Source organism: Podarcis pityusensis (genome assembly GCF_964106645.2).
Source record: "Podarcis pityusensis genome assembly, chromosome: 7".
Classification (NCBI taxonomy): Eukaryota; Metazoa; Chordata; class Lepidosauria; order Squamata; family Lacertidae; genus Podarcis; species Podarcis pityusensis.
This window is the reverse complement of record NC_138031.1, coordinates 15,985,374-16,010,894: the sequence shown is the minus strand read 5'-3', so window position 1 is coordinate 16,010,894 and position 25,521 is coordinate 15,985,374. Positions and strand designations below refer to the sequence as shown.

Genomic DNA, 25,521 nt, shown 5'->3' with positions numbered 1-25,521 from the left:
ATGGTGACAAAATCCTGAAAAGAATTATTTCACCGTTTCACAATCCAAGGCCCCTTTTTTAACAGTTAAAAATTTCATCGGCATCTTTCACAACAGTATACTCTGCCTGACTAGTATGGCTGGAAGCATATACAAACAATGCACCTCTGTTGCTATTTTCAGATGAGATTCAATCACACCCCAGCAAATTCAGGTTGCGCAATTAAAGTGTGTTTGGAGCAATAAAAATAAAGTGTGTTGTTGTTGTTTTTTGCAAGATGGAAAGTGGTGGGAAAATGCCCTGGAAACTGTTGGGTAGCATTTGCTGCAAACCCATCATCTAACCTCCCCGCAAACAAATCAGGATGGATGCTCAACAAACAGGTCATCAAGTCATAGAAACCTTATGCTATTGGCTGTTCACAAGGAAAAAGATGGGAGGCCACTTGGGAGATCCTATTTCACCTATAGAACAGCATGACTATCACTGTTGTTGTTGTTGTTGTTGTTGTTGTTGTTGTTGTTGTTGTTATTCTGTCACTAAGTACAAAAATATCGGAACCATCTCATGGAAAAAAATAAGGACTTGTCAACAGTTTCTACATGGGTACACATCTACGAAGTGGTGTCTTTAATTGGGCTTTTAAATAACCACTCTCAATATTATTTGTGCCCGCAAATGTTTTGGGGTGGTCATATTGCTTCATTTCCAATTGGTGCATGTTCTGTAACTTCCTGCTGAAATCCATAACTAGTAACACCAAAAACATCCCAGAAGTTTTCTCCCACTTTTGTCGCACTATAGCCTCTCCAGATAGCAGTGCGCTAACTTAGGGGAAGCATCGCAGAAGGAATGAAGCATCAGTCAGCTTGGACTAGGTGACTCACATCTCCCTTCCAAAACATGTTTAGGAGAAGCATGATCCAGAATGGTTAGATTTCTTTTGCAGATAGAAGAACGAAAACAAGTACCTTTACAAACAACTTGGTAGTTAGTACAACAGTCGCCTCTGGATAAGCAGTCTTCAGAACAGTGACAGGCATGATCTTCATTCCTCGTCTCTCCGCATCGCTCTTTCGTACATTCCCAGCCTCCAGCTAACATTATCACAAAAACAAAAAACATGAAGACAGTGGTTTCTTAAAGACAACTATGCACACGTGCCCCACACCTTTGGGGCAAAACAATTCCACAGCAATTTTCACCTTATTGGATGTTTTCATTTTGAACCTGGAGTGGCTGTAGTCCAACAATGTCTGGAGGGTCCAAGTTTAGCCACTGATGCTTTAGTTGCGCTCAAAAGGTAGCAGGGTCCAGGACATGGGCGTTATCTACACTACGTTGCTCTTGCCTTTCTTCCAGCTTAAATGCCATGGCCTTATCCCCCAAAATCCTGGGGGGTTTCAGTTTGTTAGATACATGCTGTCCACCCCCCACAGAAGGGCTCACTGTTGAACCAGTGTAAATATGTACTTTTAAATGTATCCAGAGACTCAGAACTTTGAGAGAGCTATTTCAATCCCAGCTCAGCCATGCTCATTGAGAAGATTGACACTTCCTCCAATCTATAAAATGTTATGTTAGAAGAAGCAATGGAGTAAAGACTGTAAAGCATTCCATACTTGCACTTCTTTTCTTTCATAAGGACATGTTTGAGCAGTTCTATCAAGTAGCCGGGTGTAATATGTACACTGGCTGCATCAAACCATAGTTTAGTGTTACAAATGAGGCCAGGCTAGCCATGGACTCACATACCTTTCCCTCCCTTCTCTAGCACATCCATACAAAGAGATGGGAAGCTTCAGCTAAACTCTAAACTCTGGTTAATCTGTTATTAAACTATGGTACATAGGTGCCAGCTCCCTGGGGCCCTGAGCACTCACCAAATTCCCCATGAAGGGTCCAGGCACCCACAAATTTTGGCACTAGGACCTTGCACACTGCATGACACGCACGACCCTGGGCACCCACAGTTGCAGGGCCAAGCTGGCCCTCCTCCTATGGTTAGTGACAACAAACCAGTTTTATGGGCTGGAATTTGGCTTGTTTCCACTAACCATCATTAAGATTACATGGTGGTCTAAAACAGAAGTGAATGTTTCTGAATTCCACCTGGCGATTATGCCACAGGAGGAGTGACTGTGCAAGAATGGCGCTCGCTTTGACTTGTTCTTGCAATACTGGATTGTAGTTTAGCACTATGTCCATGCCAAGGCTCCCTCCTCAACATGTGGGGTGGAGTGAAGAAGAATTGCCCCAAACCTTTCCAAGCTTTGGACAGTTTCACCTCCCCTCCCCTCCCCTCTGCCTATGCCTCATTCATGATTGTTCAGGAGGGAGCCACCTTTTCCTCCAAAGAAGGTATGTGTGTATGTTGTTTTTTGAAGAGGCAGTCAACCGAAGGGGGTGGGAAGGAAAATGGGGCCATTTTTCTCCTGTGAACTTCCCTCTGTTCACGTACAATCCAAGCCATGTTGTGGCATAATTCCAAGAAAACACACAAAAGGAAAAAAAAGATGGAAGAGATTGCTTATATTCTGCTTGCATACAATTCTTAACACACACGTGTACACACACACACACACACCACTGTCCTACTACAAGTTGGATATTAAGTGATTATGAACCAATCCTGCAACCAGAGTGTAAGGTCAAGTGGATCGGTAGGCACTGAATGCCAAACAAGGACACAATTCAAGCAACTTCAAGGACCTTCAACAGGAGAGGCTTAAAGGCGACACATGCTTAATTCTTTCCCCCACTGAAATCTAGGATCGTGCCCATATGAAATAGTAGCAAAAATGAGTCCTAAGATTTCAACAAGCTGCATTTCCCACTGTGTTAAAAGATGCTCAGATCTGGGAGACGTGGACAGAAGCAATGGTTGAGCTCTCACCGAGGTGCTGAAACTGTACCTGAACTGTACCACCTCAGATTACAGACAGGTGCTCTTTTGACTCTTTGGATAGGAGCCTAACTGAAAGCAGGTCGGAAGACATGGACTGGGATGCAAGATTGTGGTTAGAGACTGGAGGTGATGGAGAGCAGGTAACCCTTTCCTTCAGGATGCTAAACGTGTGTTGTCAAGTGCTTTGGTTGTAGTGCTGGGAATCTTTTCCCAGACATAAAAAGGTCTGGAGATGTACTTCCCACTGTTAGTGCTCTGGCTCCTATTTCTGAGGAAACTTAGGTTAAATTTCCCAAACTGTTATGGAGAAGAATCCACGACCATGCATTTGAGAAGTCTTAAAAGCGTGTCAGCGCACATGGAGAGGTAGAAAAGGCCACGATAACGCTCATCAGCAGTAGCGATTTGTACAAAGCAGGCACTTAAGAGCTCTCCTACCTGTCTTTAAACACAGTTCGTCAAAGTCTGCACAACAACTGAAGTAGCTCTTGCACAAGTTGTCGCAGCGGCAACCTGGAGGCTCTGCCTCGTCAAGTTCAAAGCACCTGTTTTTGCAGGATCCAGAAGGACTGGTCCAAGAGGAATCGGATAAGACTGTGTTGGGGGCAAAAAAGAGAAAGAGGACACCATGAGTCAAGCAACCAGTAGCTGGCTAAAGATAACTACTTACTGCCAATCTGAGCTAACAGGCCCACTGCACTGCCCAATGAAAGAGAGGAGAAAAGAGACTGTTTAAGTCTCGTCAAACAATCTAAGAGCTGGTGTGTTCTCCAGTCACATTTTCTTATCCTGGATTAACCTGCAATGAATCAAAGCTGTTTGGATTTTGTGCCAAACCAAAAATCCAAGTTTTGCATTGAAACCCCCCCAGTTTCACCAAACTTATGGTAATTGGAAACTCCGGATACTGGACATAAAACAAACTGTCAAAGACCTGAGAATTATTTCGCAAAGACAGGAGGAATGGAAGGCGAGAATAACATGGAGATGGGGACCAAGTTGTAGACAGGAGAACAGGCAAGGACCTGGAAGGCGTCAAGGCTCAAACCCTCTAGAAGTCTTGGCCAGCCAGTCACATGGACCATCTATGAGGAAGGTAGGATGCAAGTTTACAGCACAGCAAAACCAACCCTGGCAGCTTGTAGCAAGTTTCAGGGGTGGTGTGAGGGACAGGGAGGGAGATGATGGGCAATGTGAGTTGGAGACAAGGAAGAAGCATGTTAAATGGATCATAGCATAAAACATTGAAAACTGGGTATTCAAGCAAAAGAGTCAGTCGAGTTAAACCAAGAGCAGAAGCATTCAGCTGAAGTCATTCTTGACTTGCCATGACTAAAGTGAACAGGGAAAGTAATCTAACTCATTTATACCATGTGCTGGCTAAGAAACATTGCACTTTACTTTCAGGTTGTCCTGCACAGGGATGGATAACGTGCACCTCCCCGACATTTTGGACAACAAGTCATCAGCCCTAGCCAAAACAGTGTCACTACCATGATCTAAAGGAACAGTTTCACAGTTGTCCGTTAGGCTAAATTTGTTTTTCTAAAAAGATTTGAGAATCCCGCAGCTACTGGTTTATGTAGCATAATCCAACAACTTTTGTTACATATTCCCTAGGAAGCATCCTACCAGTTTCACAGAAATCAATTGCTAAGCTTAGCATCGCCTTCCCTAATCTGGATGGTACCACATTAGACAAAACAGCACCAGAACCAAAATGGAAGTGGGTGCTCCATCGCTGGGTTCCTTAGGTTACCCCTTTGGCTTTTAGTCTCCCTTGCATCATCTCCTGCCAAATTACAGTGTGACATTTCACAAGACGATGACACGGTGTGCCATTTCACTGTCTTTCAAGGGTTAGTTCAATGGTTTCATTTATCCATTTCATTTGGCTTACTGGCAAACCCTGAGCAGCAGAGGTCTTTGCACTTGGAACCCAGCCAGCCTGATTTTACAGCTAAGAACACCTCAAACACCCTCGGCTTGGGGGGGGGGGGTGTCCCATTGAAATCCATGCACAATTGTTTATTTTAGGAAGCAAAACTCAGCAAGTGTTATTGCATTTCACGTAAGTGACAGCCTTGTTGCTTGTGACACTCACACAAACTAGCTATGTGTGAAGAATGGTTTTTAATATTTTCCATGTCAGAAATATTGTGCGGCCAACAGGTCGGACAGCTGTGCATCCACTTGATAAAGGATTTAAAAACCAAGTGACAAAAAGCAGCTGTGGTCTGTAGGTTCCCAGTGTTTGCTACATGGATGTACCAGGAAAAGTGCAATACCACGGGAGGAATCCCAGCAAAGCAGCTGGTCTGGATGGGGTGCTGGGGAAAGTGGTAAAAAAACTGCGCTGATCAACTAGCAGGGGTCCTGACAAGGATTTTTAACATCTCCCTGCAGACTGCTTGTGTACCATCATGTTTGAAAGCAGCCACCATTGTCCCAGTCCCAAAGAAAACAGCAATTAACTGTCTAAATGACTACAGACCCATTGCATTAACATCTGTAGTGATGAAATGCTTTGAGAAATTGGTTTTTCAACACCTTAGGGCATGTTTTTACCACCAGATTTTGATGAACACCAGTTCGCTTACAGGAGAAATAGGTCAACAGATGATGCCATAGCCACAGCTTTTCACCTTGCAGCAAGTCATCTGGAGAGACCGGGGAATTATGTCAGAATGCTGTTTATTGATTATAGCTCAGCTTTTAATACCATCCTTCCGGACATTCTTATTAAAAAGCTGATGGACCTGGACTTTCCCCCTACCATCTGTGATTGGATTAAAGACTTTCTGAGGGATCACACACAAATAGTGAGGATTGGGCCTGTCACATCTACTTTCTAAAGCTCAGCACTGGCACCCCACAGGCGCTGAGTCCCTACCTGTACTTGTTGTATACATATGACTGCATTTCATCCGATCGATCCACTGCAATTATTAAGTTTGTAGATGATATCACCATAATGGGTCTAATTACAGGTGGAGATGAATCAGCATATAGGGAGGAGGCTCAAAAAGTCTCCACATGGTGCCTAGAGAACAACTTGCATCTAAATATCAGCAAGACAAAGGAGATGGTGTTGGACTTTCGGAGGAAGAGAGAGGAACTTGCCCTGTTGTGTGTGTGTGTGTGTGTGTGTGTGTGGAGAGAGTCTCTTCCTTTAAATTTCTGGGAGTTCACCTTAGTGGAGACCTCACTTGGAAAATCAATACAACCCAGGTGGTTATAAAGGCCCAACAGAGACTCCATTTCCTTAGGGTCTTGCATAAGAACAATGTCAAACAAATGATGACCTCCTTCTACCGGGCCACAATAGAAAGTGTCCTTTCATACTGTATAACAGTGTGGTACACTGGTTTGACAGCCACGGACAGGAAGTCCCTACAGAGGGTGGCAAATACAGCACATGACATCATGGGTTGCCCTCAGAGTTCGCTAGATGACATCGCGGGTACCACTTTAGCTAATGGGGCCTCCCACTGCCGCCGCGCAATTTCTGTTCTCATCCTGAAGCAAAGTTCTTAACCCAAGGTACTATTTCTGGGTTAGCAGAGTCTGTAACCTGAAGCGTCTGTAACCCGAGGTACCACTATACTTCTGTAAGGGAGTAGGGTCTGTGGCAGCAGCAGCCATGAAGGTAACATATGAATTGAGCCCAACAGACATGGGTTTGGTAAAAGAAAAGTGCTATTCATTCATAACAAACATTCTTAACAGCTCAAGTTCTCTAGTACATGCAATGGTCTATACCAAGGCTTTGGGTGAGCCAAAAGATTCTGCAAGATCTAGACTGCCCATGCTGCTAAATGGCAATATTCTGCAGGCAGAGAAAACCCAAGCCCCACTCCTGGCAATGCAAAGTGGTTTAAGGATACAAATCAATCCTTTTAATAATGCCTCCTTGGTTTTATGGTAGGGAAGGGGCCGAAACAGTAAGAATCGCTCCTTTTAATAACAGCTACTTGCTTTTTACTGACAAATGGGCTCTGTGAGGAGGAGGTCCTGGTTCAATCTCCAGTTTAAAGGCTGGGAGATGCCTGCTCCCAAGACCTTGGAGAACTGCAGGCCGTCAGCAAAGACAAAATACGAGGCTAGATGGGCCCAAGGAGCTGACTATATACGGTAGCTACATAAGCTTTAAATAGCATTGCTTGGTCTCCTTCTCCCACCTAGGGCGATTGTGTAATATCGGTTTACCTTACAGGACTAGGGCACAAGAAATCAACTGCTATGCACAAACATCCACAGTACGAATACTGCTGAACATTACAGTCTCCTGTATCACCACAGAGGGAAAAGTCAAGGGCAAAACTACGGCTGGTTTCACAAACGTATAGATCAGCAGTTTCCTATCTGCAAAAACGCAGTAAAAAAGACAGGTAAGGTCATGATGCATGGCATAAAAAAAACACACCACTATAATTTGCATACTGATAATAATGCAGCGCCAGTAAGGCACATACTTTCAAGCAGCAGAGATTACTATTTTGCTCCAAAGCACGCAGGAGAGACACAAAGATCCAGGTTCACTTTGGTGTTTAAAACTTCCCAGTACTTAAGGTGCTAGCCACAATAAAACTACTCATCTGGTGGCCATGAAAATGTAGGTTTAACAAGCCAATATAATGCCTATATCTAAATGAGCGACTTTAAAGGGAGAGAGAGTCAAAAAGGCTGTTCGGTCGCATTGTCCTTTACCAGTAAATGTAACAGACAAACGAGAAACTTGGAAAATCTCACCCACGACATGTGCAAGTCAAGAAAACTGCTCAAGGTATATTGCAAGCCATGCCAAGCTGCCGCAACCTTTCAGCACACATTTCCACACAGCTCAGACTCTGTTAGCAAAGAGAGTAGCAAAATGCAGCCGGGGGTACTGTTTAAAAGCCCCTTTACGAAAGGTGGTTAGCATCCAGAAAGCAGTAACCTTCCAATGTCAGCTGGTCTGTTTTAATAACTCTGGCCATATGCTTGGGTGTTTTGTGTGTGTGTGTTTTGCAAGCACTGTATCCAGCACCTGCAAGGACGGTGCAGGCTATCTTCTGCAACAGCTGGAGAAAACATTTTCCATGTGAGCTTAGAAAACAGATGGATCAGACAGCAGAATTTGGTCAAAAGGGATGTTAAGTACTTAAATGCACAAGCCAACTCAGCAGAGGTGCAGGAGGCCTCTTGCCGCAAACGTCCAACTTGCCGTTTATAAGAGGCTCTGCCCCATCTGCAACTTCCATTACTAATAATAGGAATCATATGTGCTTATCAGAGCCTGAAGAAGGCTCCTTTGATCAGAGCATTTGTTACCAGTTAGACGCAAGTCATCCAGCAGAACAGCACGCCCTCCTTTTCACAGACCATCGTTCAGTTCTCCCATTTATGACGCTGGAACACAAGGCTTTCTGATCTCGAGTTTTCTACATCCTGCTTCCATTACTTTGATACGTTAGAAACAACTTTGGCAAGGAAAGCGAACAAACCTACACTTACACACCACTGCAATATAAACAGCAACTTGGCTGCAGTTTCTGCTTCTCAAACGCAAACAGGCTTGGGGTAGTTTAAAAAACGAAAGAGGATGCTGCAGCCGAAACGAGGGCATGTTTGCGTCCACCGGAAAGGTCCACAAGGGAACATTGAAGATCTAAGGACACTATAGACATTTGTAATCACATTGGTAGTTGACAGCCAGAAAGTTCCCCCACAAAACTTTTTATGGATGAAACAATCCATCTTCAACTTCTCTAATTATTAACACTCGCCGCTCTAAATAACAGCGAATTCTCTGAAACTTTAAAGTCACTTTCAGGTAATATACTCAAAAGTTAAAGGTATGAGTTTAATGGGTTGCAGAAAAGTGACAGCAGTATGGAGTCAACAGTTCTGAAAAACACTGAGAACTGCAGATCTGAAAGGATGGAAACACGGGACTAGAATGAGATACTGTGTGTTGAGAGCTGGTCTCACACCCAAGAGATCAGAATTTAAATCCCCATTCAGTTATGAAGCTCATCTCTCAGCCTACCATACATCTCACAGGATTGATGCAAGGATATAATTCAGGAGGAGAATCATGAATGCCACCTTGGGCTCCTTGAAGGAAGGGCAGATATGTAATCTTAGAACCTTCGAAATGTAGAATTGGAAGGGACCGCAAGGGTCATCTAGTCCAACCCTTTGCAATGCAGGGGTTTTTTCCCCCCAGTGTGAGACTCAAACCCACAACCCTGAGATTAAGAGTCTCATGCTCTACTAACTGAGCCATGTGGGCATAAAGGTCTGAAATCTACTTTGCAGAACAAGGAGGAAATGGAGGCTGAGCTTCTAACAGTGGTCAACAAAAGCCTCTTGGAAGTTGATAAGCATAAGCTTCCATGTACCCCCAAATACCAGCTGCTGGGATCAGACAAAAGGGGGGTGGCAGAAGGTTCCCCAATGACATCTGGCTAGCCATCATTAGAAACAAGATAACAAGTTTAATAGGTCCTTGGTCTGACCCGGTCCTTAAGGCAACAGCCCTCCCTGCCTCATGTTTCCCCTAGCAAAAATGATATTCAGCAGTATGCTGCTTTTAACCATGGAGATTCTATTTGATTGCCATGCTAGAAGCCACCTCCCATTGTGTTTTCTAGTACAGCTTTTAGCTAAAACAGCAAACACCCTTTTAAATCAGTGTGGACAGGCTACTGGAAACACAGAGTATTCAACATCCAGCAATGAGCCATTAGCAATATGTAATAGGGGGGGGGGGGGGCAATGATCAAGATAGTGCCAAGATATTGCAGATTCGATCCCCATATAGGAAAGCTACATATCCCTGCACTGACTTGATGATCCTTGAGGTCCCTTCCAACGCTGCGATGTTATGAGATTTAGGGAAGTGCTGACAAACACCCCATTTTCATTTGCTGGAGGATATGTAGAATGCAATCCTATGTACAGTTACCTGGGAATAAGCCTCATTGTACACACCAGGTCCTACTTCCAAGTAAACATGCACATGGCTGCAGTCACAGCACAGATAAGGCAAAGCACACCCACTGCCCCATTTTCCACATCTGAAATATGTATTGCGTGCATCCTAACATGGTTGAGGTCCCAACATACCACCATTTTTTAATCCCTCTTGAAATTTAACACCATGCAACTTTAAACGAAAACCTAACCATTAGAGAACATCTGTTTCGTGCAGCACCTGTTTTCCTTAGTCCCCCTTCCTCTCCCCCACCCTGGCCTCCCAAAATTTCCTCTGCTAGTTCAGAAGTCAGCGTGATTCGCTGATAATAGGAAATCTCTTTCCATCAGTAAACACAAACTGGTCCCAATCAAACAAGAATTGCAGCGCCAGAGGGGTAGACAGCGCATATCTTTAAATAAACCACCCCTCTTCACTTTTATTTTCTGCTGCAGTCGGTGTATGTATAATTTTTTTTGTTAAGTGACAGAATGCATTGTTCCATGTAACCACACACACAAAACCCTATATCACCCCAGACCATAATTAAATATGGTCTCATTCTCTCTCTCTCTCTCTCTTTCTCTATGTCACACACGCAGAGAGAGAAGTAAATAGGTTACCTATAAGCAAGAATGTCAACAGACTCAGGCTTTTTCACATAACCTTTGCTATAATCCAGAACGGGAGGGAGGGGGGACGCAGGAAAACTACATTTTGGAGCCATTTGCTCCTCCACCCCGATACATCAAGGCGTTGCAAAACGGGCAAATTAAATCATCATTGTACCTGGAAATGGGAACTCTTCCCCTTCGCCAGATCTCCGGACTCTATTGGCCGTAAATCCAATGCACACGTTCACCCCAACAGCAAAAGTGAAGAAGGATATTACCTGGGAACAAGGCGAGAGAGAGAGAGCTGGAGTTAATAAACCACCCAGGAGCCGATCTGTTTTTTTGTTTTTTTAAAATACATTTACAATTAAAATAGAATAAACCAGCAGTTTCAACATATTCCCCTTTGCCCACAATTCCTAACTGCTGGAAAAGCAAGCTGACCGAGTCTGAAACTTCAGAATATTAACCATCTCGGACTTCCCTAAGTGCGTTTTCTTTTCGCGCAAGGTCTCCCCCCACCAGCACCCTCGAGAGAGAGAGAGATCGCTTTACTCCTCCTTAAAGAAACCCCGCTCCTACCTGATGTAACTGGAGACCGTTTTTCTTAGCCATGCTCAAGAGGATTCTTGAAAAGCCTCCACAGTGGGTTCTCTTTTTCTTTAAAACTGAGCGCAGGACTCTGTTTGCTCAGTCTATTAGCTGAAGCTAATCCCACCTGGAGTGGCTGACAGCCTCGATGTGATTTGTCCAGGGGGAGATTTCATCATGTTCCACGCACAAATCGCAGCTCTCCAGTGCAAGGAGCTGAAGGCATCCTCCTTCTCGATTCCCCACCCCCCCTCGCTCCACAAACACACACACACAGTCACACACACACACACACACACACACACACACACCAACCACACACACACTCTTTTCATGTGGCCTCTTCTGGCAACGCACGGATTTCTTATGTTACTGTAGCCAATAAGCCCATATTCATTTTATTCTTCTCACTAATATATGGGTTGAGAGAAAGAGAGAGACCAAATGTGTGTGTGTGTCTATCCTGGCCAAACTGCAGAGAGAAAAACCTCTTGCACTACAACTTTAATAATATAATTACAATACAACAAACGTTTTTAAAAGTTTGTCCACATTGCAACCCAAAAGCATGTCTTCTCAGAGGTAAGCCTTGGAGTAAGCCCTGTTGAAGATATTGTGCATTGGATTGCACTCTCATGCACTTTTTATTCGTAGAATTGGAGAGTTGGAAGGGACCTCATAAAGTCATCTAGTCGAACCCCCTGCAAGGCAGAAATCTCAGCTGAAGCATCCACGACTGGTGGCCATCCGACCTCTGCTTAAAAACCTCCAAGGAAGGAGAGTCTACAATCTCCCGAGTGTAAACGTTTTCTGTATGTTTAGTCAGAATCTCCTTTCTTGTAACACCTACAACTTTCTCATACCCGCCAGCGAATGAACATTTCCCCAATTCTCATATCAAAAGGTCATCGTTGCCCCCCCTGTTACATATTGCTGAAGACTCCTTGCTAAATGTCGGCTACTGTCATGTGTTTACAAGAGCTTATCCACACTTGATTTAAAGCCAAGAGGTGTTTATTCTTTTTGCTAAAAGCCATGCTACAAACACATACAGTGGTACTTGGGATTAAGAACTTAATTCATTCTGGAGGTCCGTTCTTAACCTGAAACTGTTCTTAACCTGAGGTACCACTTTAGCTAATGGGGCCCCTCGCTGCCGCCACACGATTTCTGTTCTCATCCTGAAGCAAAGTTCTTAACCCGAGGTACTATTTCTGGGTTAGCGGAGTCTGTAACTTGAAGCGTCTGTAACCCTAGGTACCACTGTACTGTTCTCCACACGAGACATTTCCTACAGTGTGTTATCAAACCTACCTTGGTACCTGCAATACACGAGCAAGGTGTGCACAGCTTGGTGAGGTAATGGTGGACTAGAACCTGCTAGAGCTGGTTCAAGCCCCTGCTCAGCCACAAAGCTCTCTCAACTCAACCTCTCGCTGGGTTGTGAGGAGGAGAACCATGTTTGCCACCTTGACCTTCATTAGAGGTCAATCTAACAATTAACAAAGAAAAATGTGTGCTTGTCTCTAGCATCTATCCTAAATTGCTGAAGACCACAATTCCTCAAAGACCGCCTCTCTCCATATGAACCAACCCAGAACCTGTGATGATCATCTGAGGGTCTTCTTCGTGTGCCCCCTTCATGAGAGGGTGACAACAGGAGAACTAGCCTTTTCTGTTGTGGCTCCCCATTTGTAGATTGCTCTCTCCAGGGAGGCTTGCCTGGCACCTTCATTAATAATAAATAATAATAATAAATAATAATAAATTATTATTTATACTCTGCCCATTTGGCTGGGTTTCCCCAGCCACTCAGTGCGGCTTCCAGCAGAACAAAACTTCAAACATTAAAAACTTCCCTAAACAGGGCTGCCTTCAGATGTCTTCTAAAAGCCAGATAATTGTTTATTTCCTTGACATCTGATGGGAGGGTGTTCCAAAGGGCCGGCGCCACTACCGAGAAGGCCCTCTCTTGCATATATTTAGGTGTCAGGCAGAAACATTCCTCTTCTCTCAGGCTTTTGGCTGATTAATAATAATAATAATAATAAATTTTTATTTATACCCTGCCCTTCCCGGTTCAGGAAACCAGGCTCAGGGTGGCTAACAACAAATTTAAAACACTTAATTGATGCTACAAAAAAAACAGCATAAACAATCTATGGCCTTTTAAACTGGAGCAGGGCTATTGTTAGTTTTGTTTGTAGTATGTATTTTTCATGAATCCTACGATCCTCGAATGAAGAGTGGCATATAACTTTAATAGATAAAATAATCAAATCAAATAAATATTTGAAGTACTACACCACTTTAATAATGATGATGATGATGATGTCACCCATCCGATCTTGGGTTGCCCCAGCCACTCCAGACAGCTCCCAACAAAATATTAAAAACACAGTAAGACATCAACCATTAAAAACTTCCCTGGCAAGCATAGTTTGTTAATGGTGCAGTGAGTTGTTAGGAGAGCTACAGTAAGCAAGTTGGTGTGATAGTCAATAGGAATCTACTAACAACAAACTACACAGCACACCAGATTCTTTGTGGGAAGCATTTGTGAATGGAGTCCTGTTGCACATCTCAACCCTGACAAATGGCAAACTGAACAACTCTCCCCAGCAGATATTCCATAGCTATGTGGCCTGCCTACCAACATGGATCGGAATCGCAATGCCGCACACAACTGTGTATTAAAAGAAATGGATTTTGTGAGAGAGCATCCCATGCTTTCAAAACACTGCTATTCATTCTTAAAGAAAGAAAGAAAACCTGCCTTTGATAAGCAATCGTATGCACAAAGCTGATCACCACTGCGGACACAGTTGCTGCCCAAACTGTCAGTTATGAAATTTATTTGCTCAGGCAAATTTACCAAGGTAGTGGCAGCTTTTTCTTCCCGGCCTGATGAAAACATCTTTCACTAAACTGTTTACCAACAACCACACTTAAGAAGGGACAGACTTGTGATTGTCGAGCCTGCAGGGAGGGGTGGAGGAAAGGCTACTTTCCCAGATTATTTAATAATAATTATCAGACATAGAGCTTGTGCTAGTGAACCCGGTACAATCGGCTTGTGTGCTTTCAATGGAAGTCAATTGCAGCTTCTGCAATGCATAGGCAGGCACCCAGTCTGGCCCACCGAAGTCAAAGGGAGCTTTGATAATGATTGCAACGAGCCCAAGGTCAAGATCATACCATGCAGCTTCATTAACCGGATGCCTGGTAGCCCACGATATTTCAAAGACTCGCCACTACCTCCAACCCTAAACCGAACACACTCATGCAACCCTGCAAACTCAAGACGCCTGTGACTTTCAGAGCAGGCACTGGCAGAAGCCATCTGCTGGGTTCTTCCAAACGGCAATTAACAGAAGCTGCTCCTGCTTGACAAGTCATTTCCCCTCCTTCCCCAGGCAGCTCTTAGTGTATACGTATATATTTTATACACACACAAATCCACATTGTGCAGCTGTGCCTTTGCCCTGTGGTTTATGTGGCAGAGCAATTACAATTCAGCAGAGGCCAAGATTTCTCGCTCAAATGATACGTTGCATTCTACAAAGAGATGCCCAGTTTATTCTAAACCATTCGTATTTGCTTATGCTGGATGGCACAGCCTAAAAACACATACAGTTAAAGCAGCACAAGGCTTTGCAGAGGCTCAGCAAGGCATAAACCTTTTCCTCACATCGTAGAAGAGCCTCTGTACCCAGGATGAGGAACCTGTGCCCTCAAGGCACTGAGGCTGAAGGGAGTTAGGAACCCAACAGCAATCAGATGATGGAAGGCAACAAGAATCCCAAGCCTGCTTTATATCTCTTTCACACTGTGTATGTCTATGTTTTAGGGCAGAAGGGAGCCATTTTGAAAAATATTCACCCTTGGCATCGAATCACACAGAACAACTGGTGTCAATTGGCTTGCCAGGGAAAGAGACCAGCTATAGGTGGTCCAAGCCGTTTGATATCACACCCTCCAACATTTCTCCGCTGAAAATAGGGGCATCCTGTTTAATAATAATAATAATAATAATCTTATTATTTATACCCTACCTATCTGATTGGGTTGCCCCAGCCACTCTGGACAGCTTCCAATATGCTCAGTTGTTTAGAGTGTGGTGCCAAGGTTGCAGGTTCGATCCCCGTATGGGACAGCTGCATAGTCCTGCATTGAAGGGGGTTGGACTAGATGATCCTCAGCGCCCCTTAATTCTAAAATTCTATGATTCTATGATATAAAAACACAACAAAACATTTTTAAAAAAACCTTCCCTATAAAGCAGTACCTCGGGTTACAGACGCTTCAGGTTACTGATGCTTCAGGTTACAGACTCCGCTACCCCAGAAATAGTACCTCAGGTTAAGAACTTTACCTCAGGATGAGAACAGAAATCACGCAGCGGCAGCGGGAGGCCCCATTAGCTAAAGTAGTACCTCAGGTTAAGAACAGTTTCAGGTTAAGAACGGACCTCCGGAACGAATTAAGTTCTTAACCCGAGGTACCACTGTACAGGACTGCCTTCAGTCATCTTCCTTGGCTCAGGAGTAGCACAACTGCATACCCTTCAGCATTTCTCTGATGGAAATAGGGTCGTCCTAAGTAAAAGTGGGCAATTCTGGGATTAAACCAGGAACCAGGATGGCTTCTGTAAATCCAGGGCTGTCTCTGGCAAAGCAGGGGGATTTGGAGGGTCTGTGATATCAGAAATCCTCCTCAGGTGCTACCACGGTGAATTGACGATTTGTCGCTCCTTTCTATGCAAGGTTGAGCGAACTTCAGGCCTAGGGACCAAATATGGCCCCCAAGCCTCTCGGTTTGGCCCTTAGGACACTCCTCAAGTCACACCACTCTCTGGCTGGAATGGCTCCATGAATTATGACAATGCCTCTGGCTTGTCTGGGTGGTGGATGGGGAAGAATGTGTGAGTGCATATAGAGATTAGCCTACTACTGTACCTGCATAAAGCTTACACTACGGCTCCGCCCACTTTTGCCTCTGACCCCATCCGTCAGTGAAATGTGGCCCCTAGGAGATTTCCCAGAAATGAATGTGGCCCTCGGGTTCTTCGCCCCTGCTCAGACGGTATTGCAGAATCTCCCAGCTAAGCGAGAGCATCTCAATGCTGGCTTTAGAAAAGACCACCTGTCCGCCTGGCTGTTGTTGCATTTAACAAACTGAAAGTACTCTGGGTATATTCTGAGTTATCCCAACAAGTACCCTGCGAGGTAGATCACTATGACTAGCACAAAGAAAGTGGGAATTTGCTATAAGGTGCATTTGTCGGCAAGAAGAAATTTGAAGCAGGGACAGCTGACAGCTGCTCTCTGCTGGGCTCTTATATGGGAATGCGCTGAAAACAGGGAGACCCATTCTCTCTGGCAAGCTGATCCTAAACGGCACGTTGGCAGAAAATGCTGTTTACTTTCAGATGACCCGTTTGCAGGAGCTCTCATGTTAAACAATGTGGCTCTTGATGTTTCATAGGCGAGAACGGACTCCTAAATAGAAGTGGAGTGGCCTGCTAAGGTCTATCCAATCACAAAAGCTACAATCCCTTGAGGGCAGTCATGTGTTCATTGCAGGAAGGAAAGGACCTCCTTTGGGGGGGCGTAACTGCCCCAGTTGCTGTTCACCCACCGCAGGACCCATAGCTGCATAAACACCACACATTTAAAGCACATGCAGAGAGAGAGAGAGCTGGAAGAATCCTGGAAACTGTAGCTTCTCCCTACAGAGTTACAATTCCCCACACCCTTAACAAACTACAGTTCTCAGGGTTCTTGGGGGTGGGGTGGGGAGGCATGTACAGTGGACAGTCGGGTTGCAAACGTGATCCTTGCGGAAGGCACGTTCGCAACCCACAGCGCCGCGTCTGCGCACACGCGGGTTGCAATTCGGCACTTCTGCGCATGCGCGACCGCCAAAACCCAGAAGTAACCCATTCCAGTACTTCCGGGTTTTGGCGCATCCGCAACCCGAAAAAACGCAACCTGAAGCATCTGTAACCCGAGGTATGACTGTACTTTAAATCCACAGTATGTAGGCAGCCCGTGTCAACACAAATACAGTGCCAAGATTCACTTTGAGCAAGATTATATGCCAGACATGTAAAAGGTGATTCATAAATTGACGAATAAACAACTTCTCATTTTGCTTCCCCCACCTGAGAAAAAGGCAACATTGACCCAGGCCAGGGCGTACTGCTCATAGGGTGGGCTCCTAGTCCTAGCAATATATAGATGCTGGTTTATACCAAGTTGGGCCACTGGCCCATTTATGTCAGTACTGTACTGTCAACTCTGGCCGGCAGCTCATCTCCAGGGTCTCAGATGCCAGGGATTGAATTTAGGACCTTTTAAATGCAAGTATGTGCTCTTCAGCAATGCTCAGCCCTGACCTAGCCTTCTTAGGTTTTTATAGTGCCTAAAACTTGCTGTGCGTCTTCTTCTGCAGTGGCCTTCTTGTTTCTGCTAATTCTAAAGCATAAATTAAGCTGAGAAAAAAATCTGCATCCGAAAGCATGGTCTTCTTTCCTCCCTGAAGTAAAACAAAAACGCTCTCACTTATATCCAGCTGTGAAGGTGGCGGCGGAAATGGTTGAGGCTAGTTTTCCAAGGGCTGCTTTTAGATAAGATGCCACCATTTGACGCATTTGTGTGATTTAAAGAGCATTTGATACCTCTTTGGACTTGGATAGCAGTTTCAGGATCTATAACTGCACATGGCCTGAAACAGGGGTCAGCAAACTTTTTCAATAGGGGGCCGGTCCACTGTCCCTCAGACCTTGTGGGGGGCCGGACTAAATTGGGGGTGGTGGTGAATGAATTCCTATGCCCCACAAATAACCCAGAGATGCATTTTAAATAAAAGGACACATTCTACTCATGTAAAAACATGCTGATTCCCAGACCGTCCATGGACTGGATTTAGAAGGTGATTGGGTCGGATCCAGCCCCCAGACCTTAGTTTGCCTACCCATGGCCTGAAACCACAATGGGGAAGGGAACTACCCCTAAATGGTGCATCAACTGCCCTCTTACCTCGCAGTATTATGATTTCAGGATTCAGAAAACCAGATTAGAATCAAAGTGCTGGAAGGTGCATTGTAGGCCATTTCTTCCAATTCCCTGCCTGCTTCCAGAGTCCTGGAGTTAAAGTTTTTCCGAGAGATGGTTGTTCAGCCTCTGCTTGCAAAAAAGACTCCAGCGAGCAACTGAGTCCATTGCTCAACTGCTCTTGCTTAAGGATCCCAACCACATTATCCATTTAATGCAGTATCATACATTTATAAACAATCATGGCTTCCTCCCCAAAGAATCCTAGAAACTGGGGTTTGTTAAGAGCGCTGGGAGTTGTTTGGAGAACCCTATTTCTCCCACAATTTTCAGAATTCAGAATTAAACCACTCTGGAAGGCCTCGCTGAGGTCACATCCATACCATACATTTAGAGTGCATTTATTATACTTTAAGAGTCCAGGCTTCCACTGCAAAAATCCTGGTAACTGTGGCGGTGGCAATGAGACTGTCATCCTTCTCCTTAATCTTGGGTTGCATCCACAGCAAATGTTTAAAGAACATGACTTCACCCAAAGTAGTGACCTGTAGTTTGTTACGTGTTCTTGGGTTGTGCCTCTATTAGGTGTCATCTACAGAGCCTAGGGCTTGCTGATCAGAAGGTTGGTGGTTCGAATCCCCGCAACAGGATGAGCTCCCGTTGCTCAGTCCCAGCTCCTGCCAACCTAGCAGTTTGAAAGCATGTCAAAGTGCAAGTAGATAAATAGGTACCGCTCTGGCAGGAAGGTAAATGGCGCTGCTCTGGTTCGCCAGAAGTGGCTTAGTCATGCTGGCCACATGACCCGGAAGCTGTATGCCAGCTCCCTCGGCCAATAAAGCAAGATGAGCGCCGCAACCCCAGAGCCGGCTGCGACTGGACCTAATGGTCAGGGGTCCCTTTACCTTTATCTTTACAGTTCTCGGGATTCATTAGGGCGAAGCCGTGTGCTTTAATTGTATGGTGTGCAAACATGGCGAGTGAAACAAGCGCAGCAGTTCCAAATGCCTGGTGTGAAAGTACCCTTGCTCTCCTCAAAGGTACGGAATAGCATGATTTGTGCTTTAGAAGGCCCCAGTGAGGATACAGCTGAAGACATCTCAGCAATACAGAAGGAATTCATTAAACATGAGTCCGACTAGTGCTAATTCTTATGTAAGCAGACTTTTACTGCAGGGGGTTGCATTACTAATGAACTGGCCCTTTACTGGAAGCAGGGAATGATTTCACTTTCCAAATCATTCATAGCAATCCAAAACTTTCTCGTTTGTTGTCATTTCACATAGATGATGAATTGGCCAACATTGTTTAAATGGAAGCTCTTGTTTCGTTGAATAATCAGTAAGAATGTATATTTTATTATATTTATCTACATCATCTGTGCTCTATAATAAATGTTTCCTGTCACCTTCTCCCCCCGCCCACTGGCGCCCTCCAGATATTTTGGACAATGGCCATCATACCCAATCATTAGCCATGCTGGCTTGGATGATGGAAGTTTCACTTTAAAACATCTGGATGGCACCAGATTGGAGAACACTGGTCAAAAAATATATTTGTATATAAGTAACTAAAAATGCGGGAGGCAGTGGAAGACAGAAGTGCCTGGCGTGCTCTGGTCCATGGGGTCACAAAGAGTCGGACACGACTAAACGACTAAACAACAACAACAATTCCAAATGAAAAGTGTGATTTGAGTAAAAGGAAGGGACAGAGAGGTGGAGCGGCGGAGAAGATGTCTTCCAGCTCTGGGGTTGCCTTTCTGTAGGATATGAAGCGCGGCTGTGGATTTGCTGGTCTGCAAAAGTGCTATGTAGTTTGTTTCCACCAACACTTGACTTGTTTATTTAACAATAAAAACCCCAAGTACTGCAGAAAGGCCTCAAGTCTCCAGTAATCTCTCCTCCAAATGAAACCAAACCTAACAGAGCTTGTGGGAGAGCTTAGGGCAGGGGTCAGCCATGGGCCAGTCCACCTCAGACCATGTGGGGGGCCGGACTATATTTTTTGGGGGGAAATACCCCACAAATAACCCAGAGATGAATTTTAAATAAAAGCACACATTCTACTCATGTAAAAACATGCTGATTCCCAGACCATCCGTGGGCCGGATTTAGAAGGTGATTAGGCCGCATCCAGCCCACGGGCCTTAGGTTGCCTACCCCTGGCTTAGTGGGTAGAGCATGAGATTGTTAATATTAGTATTTGCATTTGCATTGTAAATAATTTCACAAAGAATAAAGGGTACTGGGGAAAGGATATGGCAGTTGGCAGCTGGTTATTCTGTTAGTTTATTCTTTTACTGAGAATATGGAAGTGTGGTGACTTCAAGCAGACGCTGTCCGGAGGAGTTTGTGAGGACAAGCAAGCTATGTATTAATAACTCGGGCACTGCTATGAAGGAGTTTTGAAAACAAAATGGATTAAACCCTCTCTTGCACTCAAAAGAAAGAAACGCATTGTATACACACACATGAATAATATTTGTTGTTAAAAGACATCTGAAGGCAGCCCTGTTCAGGGAAGTTTCTAGTGTATGATGCTGTATTGTGTTTTTACTACAGTGGTACCTCCGGTTAAGAACTTAATTCATTCTGGAGGTCTGTTCTTAACCTGAAACTGTTCTTAACCTGAAGCACCACTTTAGCTAATGGGGCCTCCCGCTGCTGCCGTGCCGCCGCAGCACGATTTCTGCTCTCATCCTGAAGCAAAGTTCTTAACCCGAGGTACTATTTCTGGGTTAGCGGAGTCTGTAACCTGAAGCGAATGTAACCTGAAGCATCTGTAACCCAAGGTACCACTGTATTTCTTTTGTTGGAAGCTGCCAAGAAGAGTGGCTGGGGGCAACCCTGTCAGACGGGTGGTGTATAAATAATATATTATTAGTATCATCATCGTCGTCGTCAACTGTTGCCAACCTGGCAAGTAAAGCTATATCTTCAAGTCCTGTGTCAGGTGTCTATTTTATCACAAATAGCTAGCACCAATGTCAATAAGCATTTTGGCAAATCACGGAGCAAGCAGAAGAAAACAAGGGACAAATGGAAGTATAGGTTTGCCCTCACCCCAAAACAGTGCCAGCCCTACCATTCCACAAGATGAAGATTTTTGCTGTGTGCCTTTGAGCCCCTATCAGTGTAACGCTTCTGGTGACGGGACCAACAACTCTTCTTGTATTGAACTTGCTGACCCTGGATTCTCCATACAGTCCTGCTGCAGCTGTTGCGTAACTGTGAACACAAAACTCCCGTTTCCCCTATAATTTCTGCAACATCTGATGAAAGGTTGCACATGTAGCAGCTTCAGAAGCAAAGCCTTGCAAAGTGGGGCACTGCTAGGGAGCTCATTCCTAAAGAGCCCCACAACCGCCAGAAACCTCGCTCAAGGTCATGGGGAAATCTGTAATTTTTGTGCCACTTCTACCGCAATAAGAAACTTGAAGGAGGGGATAAAACTGAAACTTTGTTTTGAAAGAGGGGAGTAAAAGTTACATTAAAAAGTGTGCTAAGAACTAGCATTGGTTTTGGATGCAATAAATCGCCCTTTGTCTAAACATCTCACAAACAGTGTTGCTGCAGATTGCTTGCCACTTCTGCGTATTCATCTGTTGATTTTTTTTCTTTATTGCGAAAAACAAAACATAACAAAAGCAAATACAGTGGTACCTTGGGTTAAGTACTTAATTTGTTCCGGAGGTCCATACTTAACCTGAAACTGTTCTTAACCTGAAGCACCACTTTAGCTAATGGGGCCTCCTGCTGCTGCTGCATGATTTCTGTTCTCATCCTGAAGCAAAGTTCTTAACCTGAAGCACTACTTCTGGGTTAGCAGAGTCTGTAACCTGAAGTGTATGTAACCTGAAGCGTATGTAACCCGAGGTACCACTGTACCTTAAACAAAGATTAATCACACTACAACTGTGACAACCTAAAATTCCTTTCAATTCTTCACATAGTCCTTGTTCTTAACAGATCTAATGTAAAAGAAATACATACAATCTTGACTCCCCTCCACCTATGTGTGACTTCAATCTTTCATTTTTATCTTGGTTGTTGTGTTCTCAGCCTTGATTTTCCTTTATGTCTCTTGTATCCATTTCTTCCTTCTCTTAACCCTGCAAGCATTATGTATCGATATGTTTACCCCAGAACAATGTTTTTTCATATACGCTTTTACACAATCCCATTCTTTTATTAATTTTTGATCTAATTGTCCTCATAGCGCTACCGCTAATCTTGCCAAATCTATATATTCACAAAGTTTAATTTGCCACTCTCTTATTGATGGTTTATTTGGTCTATTAAAACAAGTCTCTTCGTAAGGAATGGCCCTGGAAACTGGTGGTCCTTCCTTAGCACAGAATAGGGTTTCCTAAACTTGGATCTTGGACTACAGTTCCCATCATCCCTGACCACTGGTCCTGCTAGCTAGGGATGATGGGAGTTGTAGTCCAACAACAGCTGGAAACCCTGGCATAGACCTTGGTTGGAAAACCTGCAGCCCTCCAAGGTGCTGTTGGACTCCAACTTCCATCAACTCCAGCCCCACCCACCATGCCCAGTGATAGAGGTTGATGGGAGTTGTCATCGAGGCATCTGAAGGACTTCACATTCCCTAGCCAATCAGACACAGCAATCCCCTATCAAAAACTTCCTTTCTTTCTGGGACACGCAGACTCTATGGAAGAAGCTGAATGACTCTCAGAGGCTTATCTACAAGTGTGCATTGGTTTTATACTATGGCATGATCTGAAGCATGTGAGGCTACCATGTTGCTGAAGCTAAACACATCTGGACTTGTTCAGTGCTTGGATGTGGAAGATCAACTGAAGCCCCAGATACACAAAATCAGGTTCCATGGTGGGATATAAATAAACACCTGTTATGTTCACCCCTCACCTGTATCTAACAATCCTAGAATCTCTAACTTGGTAAAGGTGCTAAGAGTGCTATTAAGAAATCCCTAACCTGTCCTCCACATCCAAAATTTAGTTCCCATTAAAGAGGGGCTGACTATTAAACAAAATTTCAAAGGATGGCTGTGTTTCGGTTCATATGTAATTTCAGAAACTAAGAATTGGATAGGTTCACCTTCACAGCACAAACTGAACTGAATTCCCCTGGCCTGTCCCCATAGCTGTCAAGTGTCCCTTATTTGGCGGGACAGTCCCTTATCCCAGCACCATGTCCCGCTGCTGTCCCTTATTGATGAGGCTTCATTTGGCTGCTGGCTGGGCTTTCTGCCTTTGGCTCAGAGGGGCTCAGAAGTTGAACATACCTGTGCCCGGAAAATCCCTTATTTTGGTTGCTGATCGTTTCGAGGCTGCTGGTCCCTTATTTTCAAATCTGTAAGTTGACAGCTATGCCCATCCCTAAAGCAGAAGGATCGCTCTTTACAAACATCACAGTCACCATGACTCAGTTTATCTTTGTGTTATATATGTGGGGTTTGTTTTTTCCCCAATTACTGCAAAGCTTAGAAGAGCATGCCTCTTGCTGGTTAGAACAATACTTTTTGTTTTCCCCGAGAAAGAAAAATAACTGAAACATTGTTGGCAAAAACAATAGATAATGTTTCCTTATTTGGTTTTTAAAATAATTTGTAACAGAGAATCTACTCAATTGTATTTCATATCCTGAAGAAGAGATGGTGCACACATGGAAGTAACTAAGAGACAAGCTGTGTGGTTTTTATTGTATCCCAGCAAGTCCCCAGAATTTACATCCAAGGACACCAGAGCTTCTTATAACTGCATACTGCCAAGATGAAGAATGGCAGGGTGCCTGCAGATGTTATTCTATTAAATAAAAAGAAACAAAAGTGACACCTTTTCGGTCCTAGTTTAAGAGCTGAGCCATTTGGTCACTGAAACAGTTGATTTTAATGTTGTGTACGAACCATACATTTAAAGAACATTGTCACCTCCAAATAATCATGGGAACTGCAGTTTGCTAATCACAGAGCTACAGTTCTCAATAAACTACAGTTCCCAGTATTCTTTGGGGGGGGGGTTGGGGTTGGGGAGGTGCTGTAAATGTCCACAGCCCAAGATTTGCTGCCCAGTTAAGCAAACACACACACACACACACACACACACACATATATATAAGCAAAACAAAACAAATGGAACTGTTTCTTTACATAATTGACCTGGGATTCTACCATTGGCTGGTTTTGGGAACCAAATGTGTTTGTTTTTAAAGACACACAATAGAGCAGTTGCGCCATATCTCCTATTGTCATAGGAGAAACTGAGAAATTGAAAGAGAAATCTAGAACAGTATGTCAATAGGGTGCAAGAATAATTAAAGAGACTGTACTGTTTTATAGAATCATAGAATTGTAGAGTTGGAAGGGACCCCAACAGTAATTATTATTATTATTATTATTATTATTATTATTATTTATACCCCGCCCATCTGGCTGGGTTTCTCCAGCCACTTTGGGTGGCTTCCAATGGAATATTAAACCACAATAACCCATTAAACATTAAAAGCTTCCCTAAACAGGGCTGCCTTCTTCTAAAAATCTAGTCTAGTCCAACCCCCTGCAATGCAGGTGTCTCAACTAAAGCATCCATGCAGATGGCCATCCAACCTCTGCTTAAAAACCTTCAAGGAAGGAGAATCCACAACCTTCAAAGAGAGTCCATTCCACTGTTGAGCAGCTCTTGCTGTCATAAAGTTCTTCCTGCTGTTGGGTAAGAACCTCCTTTCTTCTAACTTGAAGCCATTGCCATGAGTCCTACACTCCAGAGCAGGAGAAAACAAGCTTGATCCATCTTCCATGTGGCAGCCCTTAAGATATCTGAAGTTGGCTCTCCTATCTCCTCTCAATCTCCTCTTTTCCAAGCTAAACATATGCAGGTCCTTCAACCTTTTTTTATTTCACAAATTAAAAAAAGCAAAGCGTTTTAAAAACTTCAGTTTTCCTGGGAAAAAATCCGAAATCTCTCACCCGATTCTGCCCCCAAACAGATGGCTGTTTCTTGGCACAACTGAACCTTTCCCAAGCTGGTGTCCTCCAGATGTTTTAGACTACAACTTCCATCAGCCCCAGCCAGCAGAGTTATGGAACGGGTCGGAGAACATTGGCATAAACAAACACGTGTCGCTTTCCTCCACATCAGCAAATAGCGTTCCAAGCCCATCTGCACCAGGCATTTAAAGCACCACTTTAACAGTGATGGCTTTCCCCAAAGGACCTTGGGAACTGTGGTTTGCGAAGAGTGCTTAGAGTTCTTAAAGGTAAAGGGACCCCTGACCGTTAGATCCAGTCATGGATGACTCTGGTGTTGCAGCACTCATCTCGCTTTATTGGCCAAGGGAGCCGGTGTACAGCTTCCGGGTCATGTGGCCAGCATGACTAAGCCATTTCTGGCAAACCAGAGCAGCACATGGAAATGCCGTTTA

The 25,521-nt window shown here is 44.2% G+C and overlaps 1 protein-coding gene across 4 annotated transcripts in view; it reads right to left on the bottom strand.

Annotated features, from left to right (window-relative positions):
* Positions 1–25,521, bottom strand: part of ENPP2 (ectonucleotide pyrophosphatase/phosphodiesterase 2) — a 90,705-nt gene that overhangs the window by 45,940 nt on the left and 19,244 nt on the right. Inside the window, exons 1-4 of one of the 4 annotated variants that reach the window (XM_081012548.1) lie at positions 11,046–11,210; positions 10,639–10,741; positions 3,327–3,482; positions 952–1,077 (exon numbers count right to left, since the gene is read on the bottom strand). In XM_081012548.1, the coding sequence (XP_080868674.1) occupies positions 952–1,077; positions 3,327–3,482; positions 10,639–10,741; positions 11,046–11,078 (418 nt within the window). In that variant the 5' untranslated portion in view covers positions 11,079–11,210. Of the gene's footprint in view, positions 1–951; positions 1,078–3,326; positions 3,483–10,638; positions 10,742–11,045; positions 11,211–25,521 lie in introns of those variants that run through there. The other 3 variants (XM_081012550.1, XM_081012549.1, XM_081012551.1) reach the window with 3 other exon arrangements.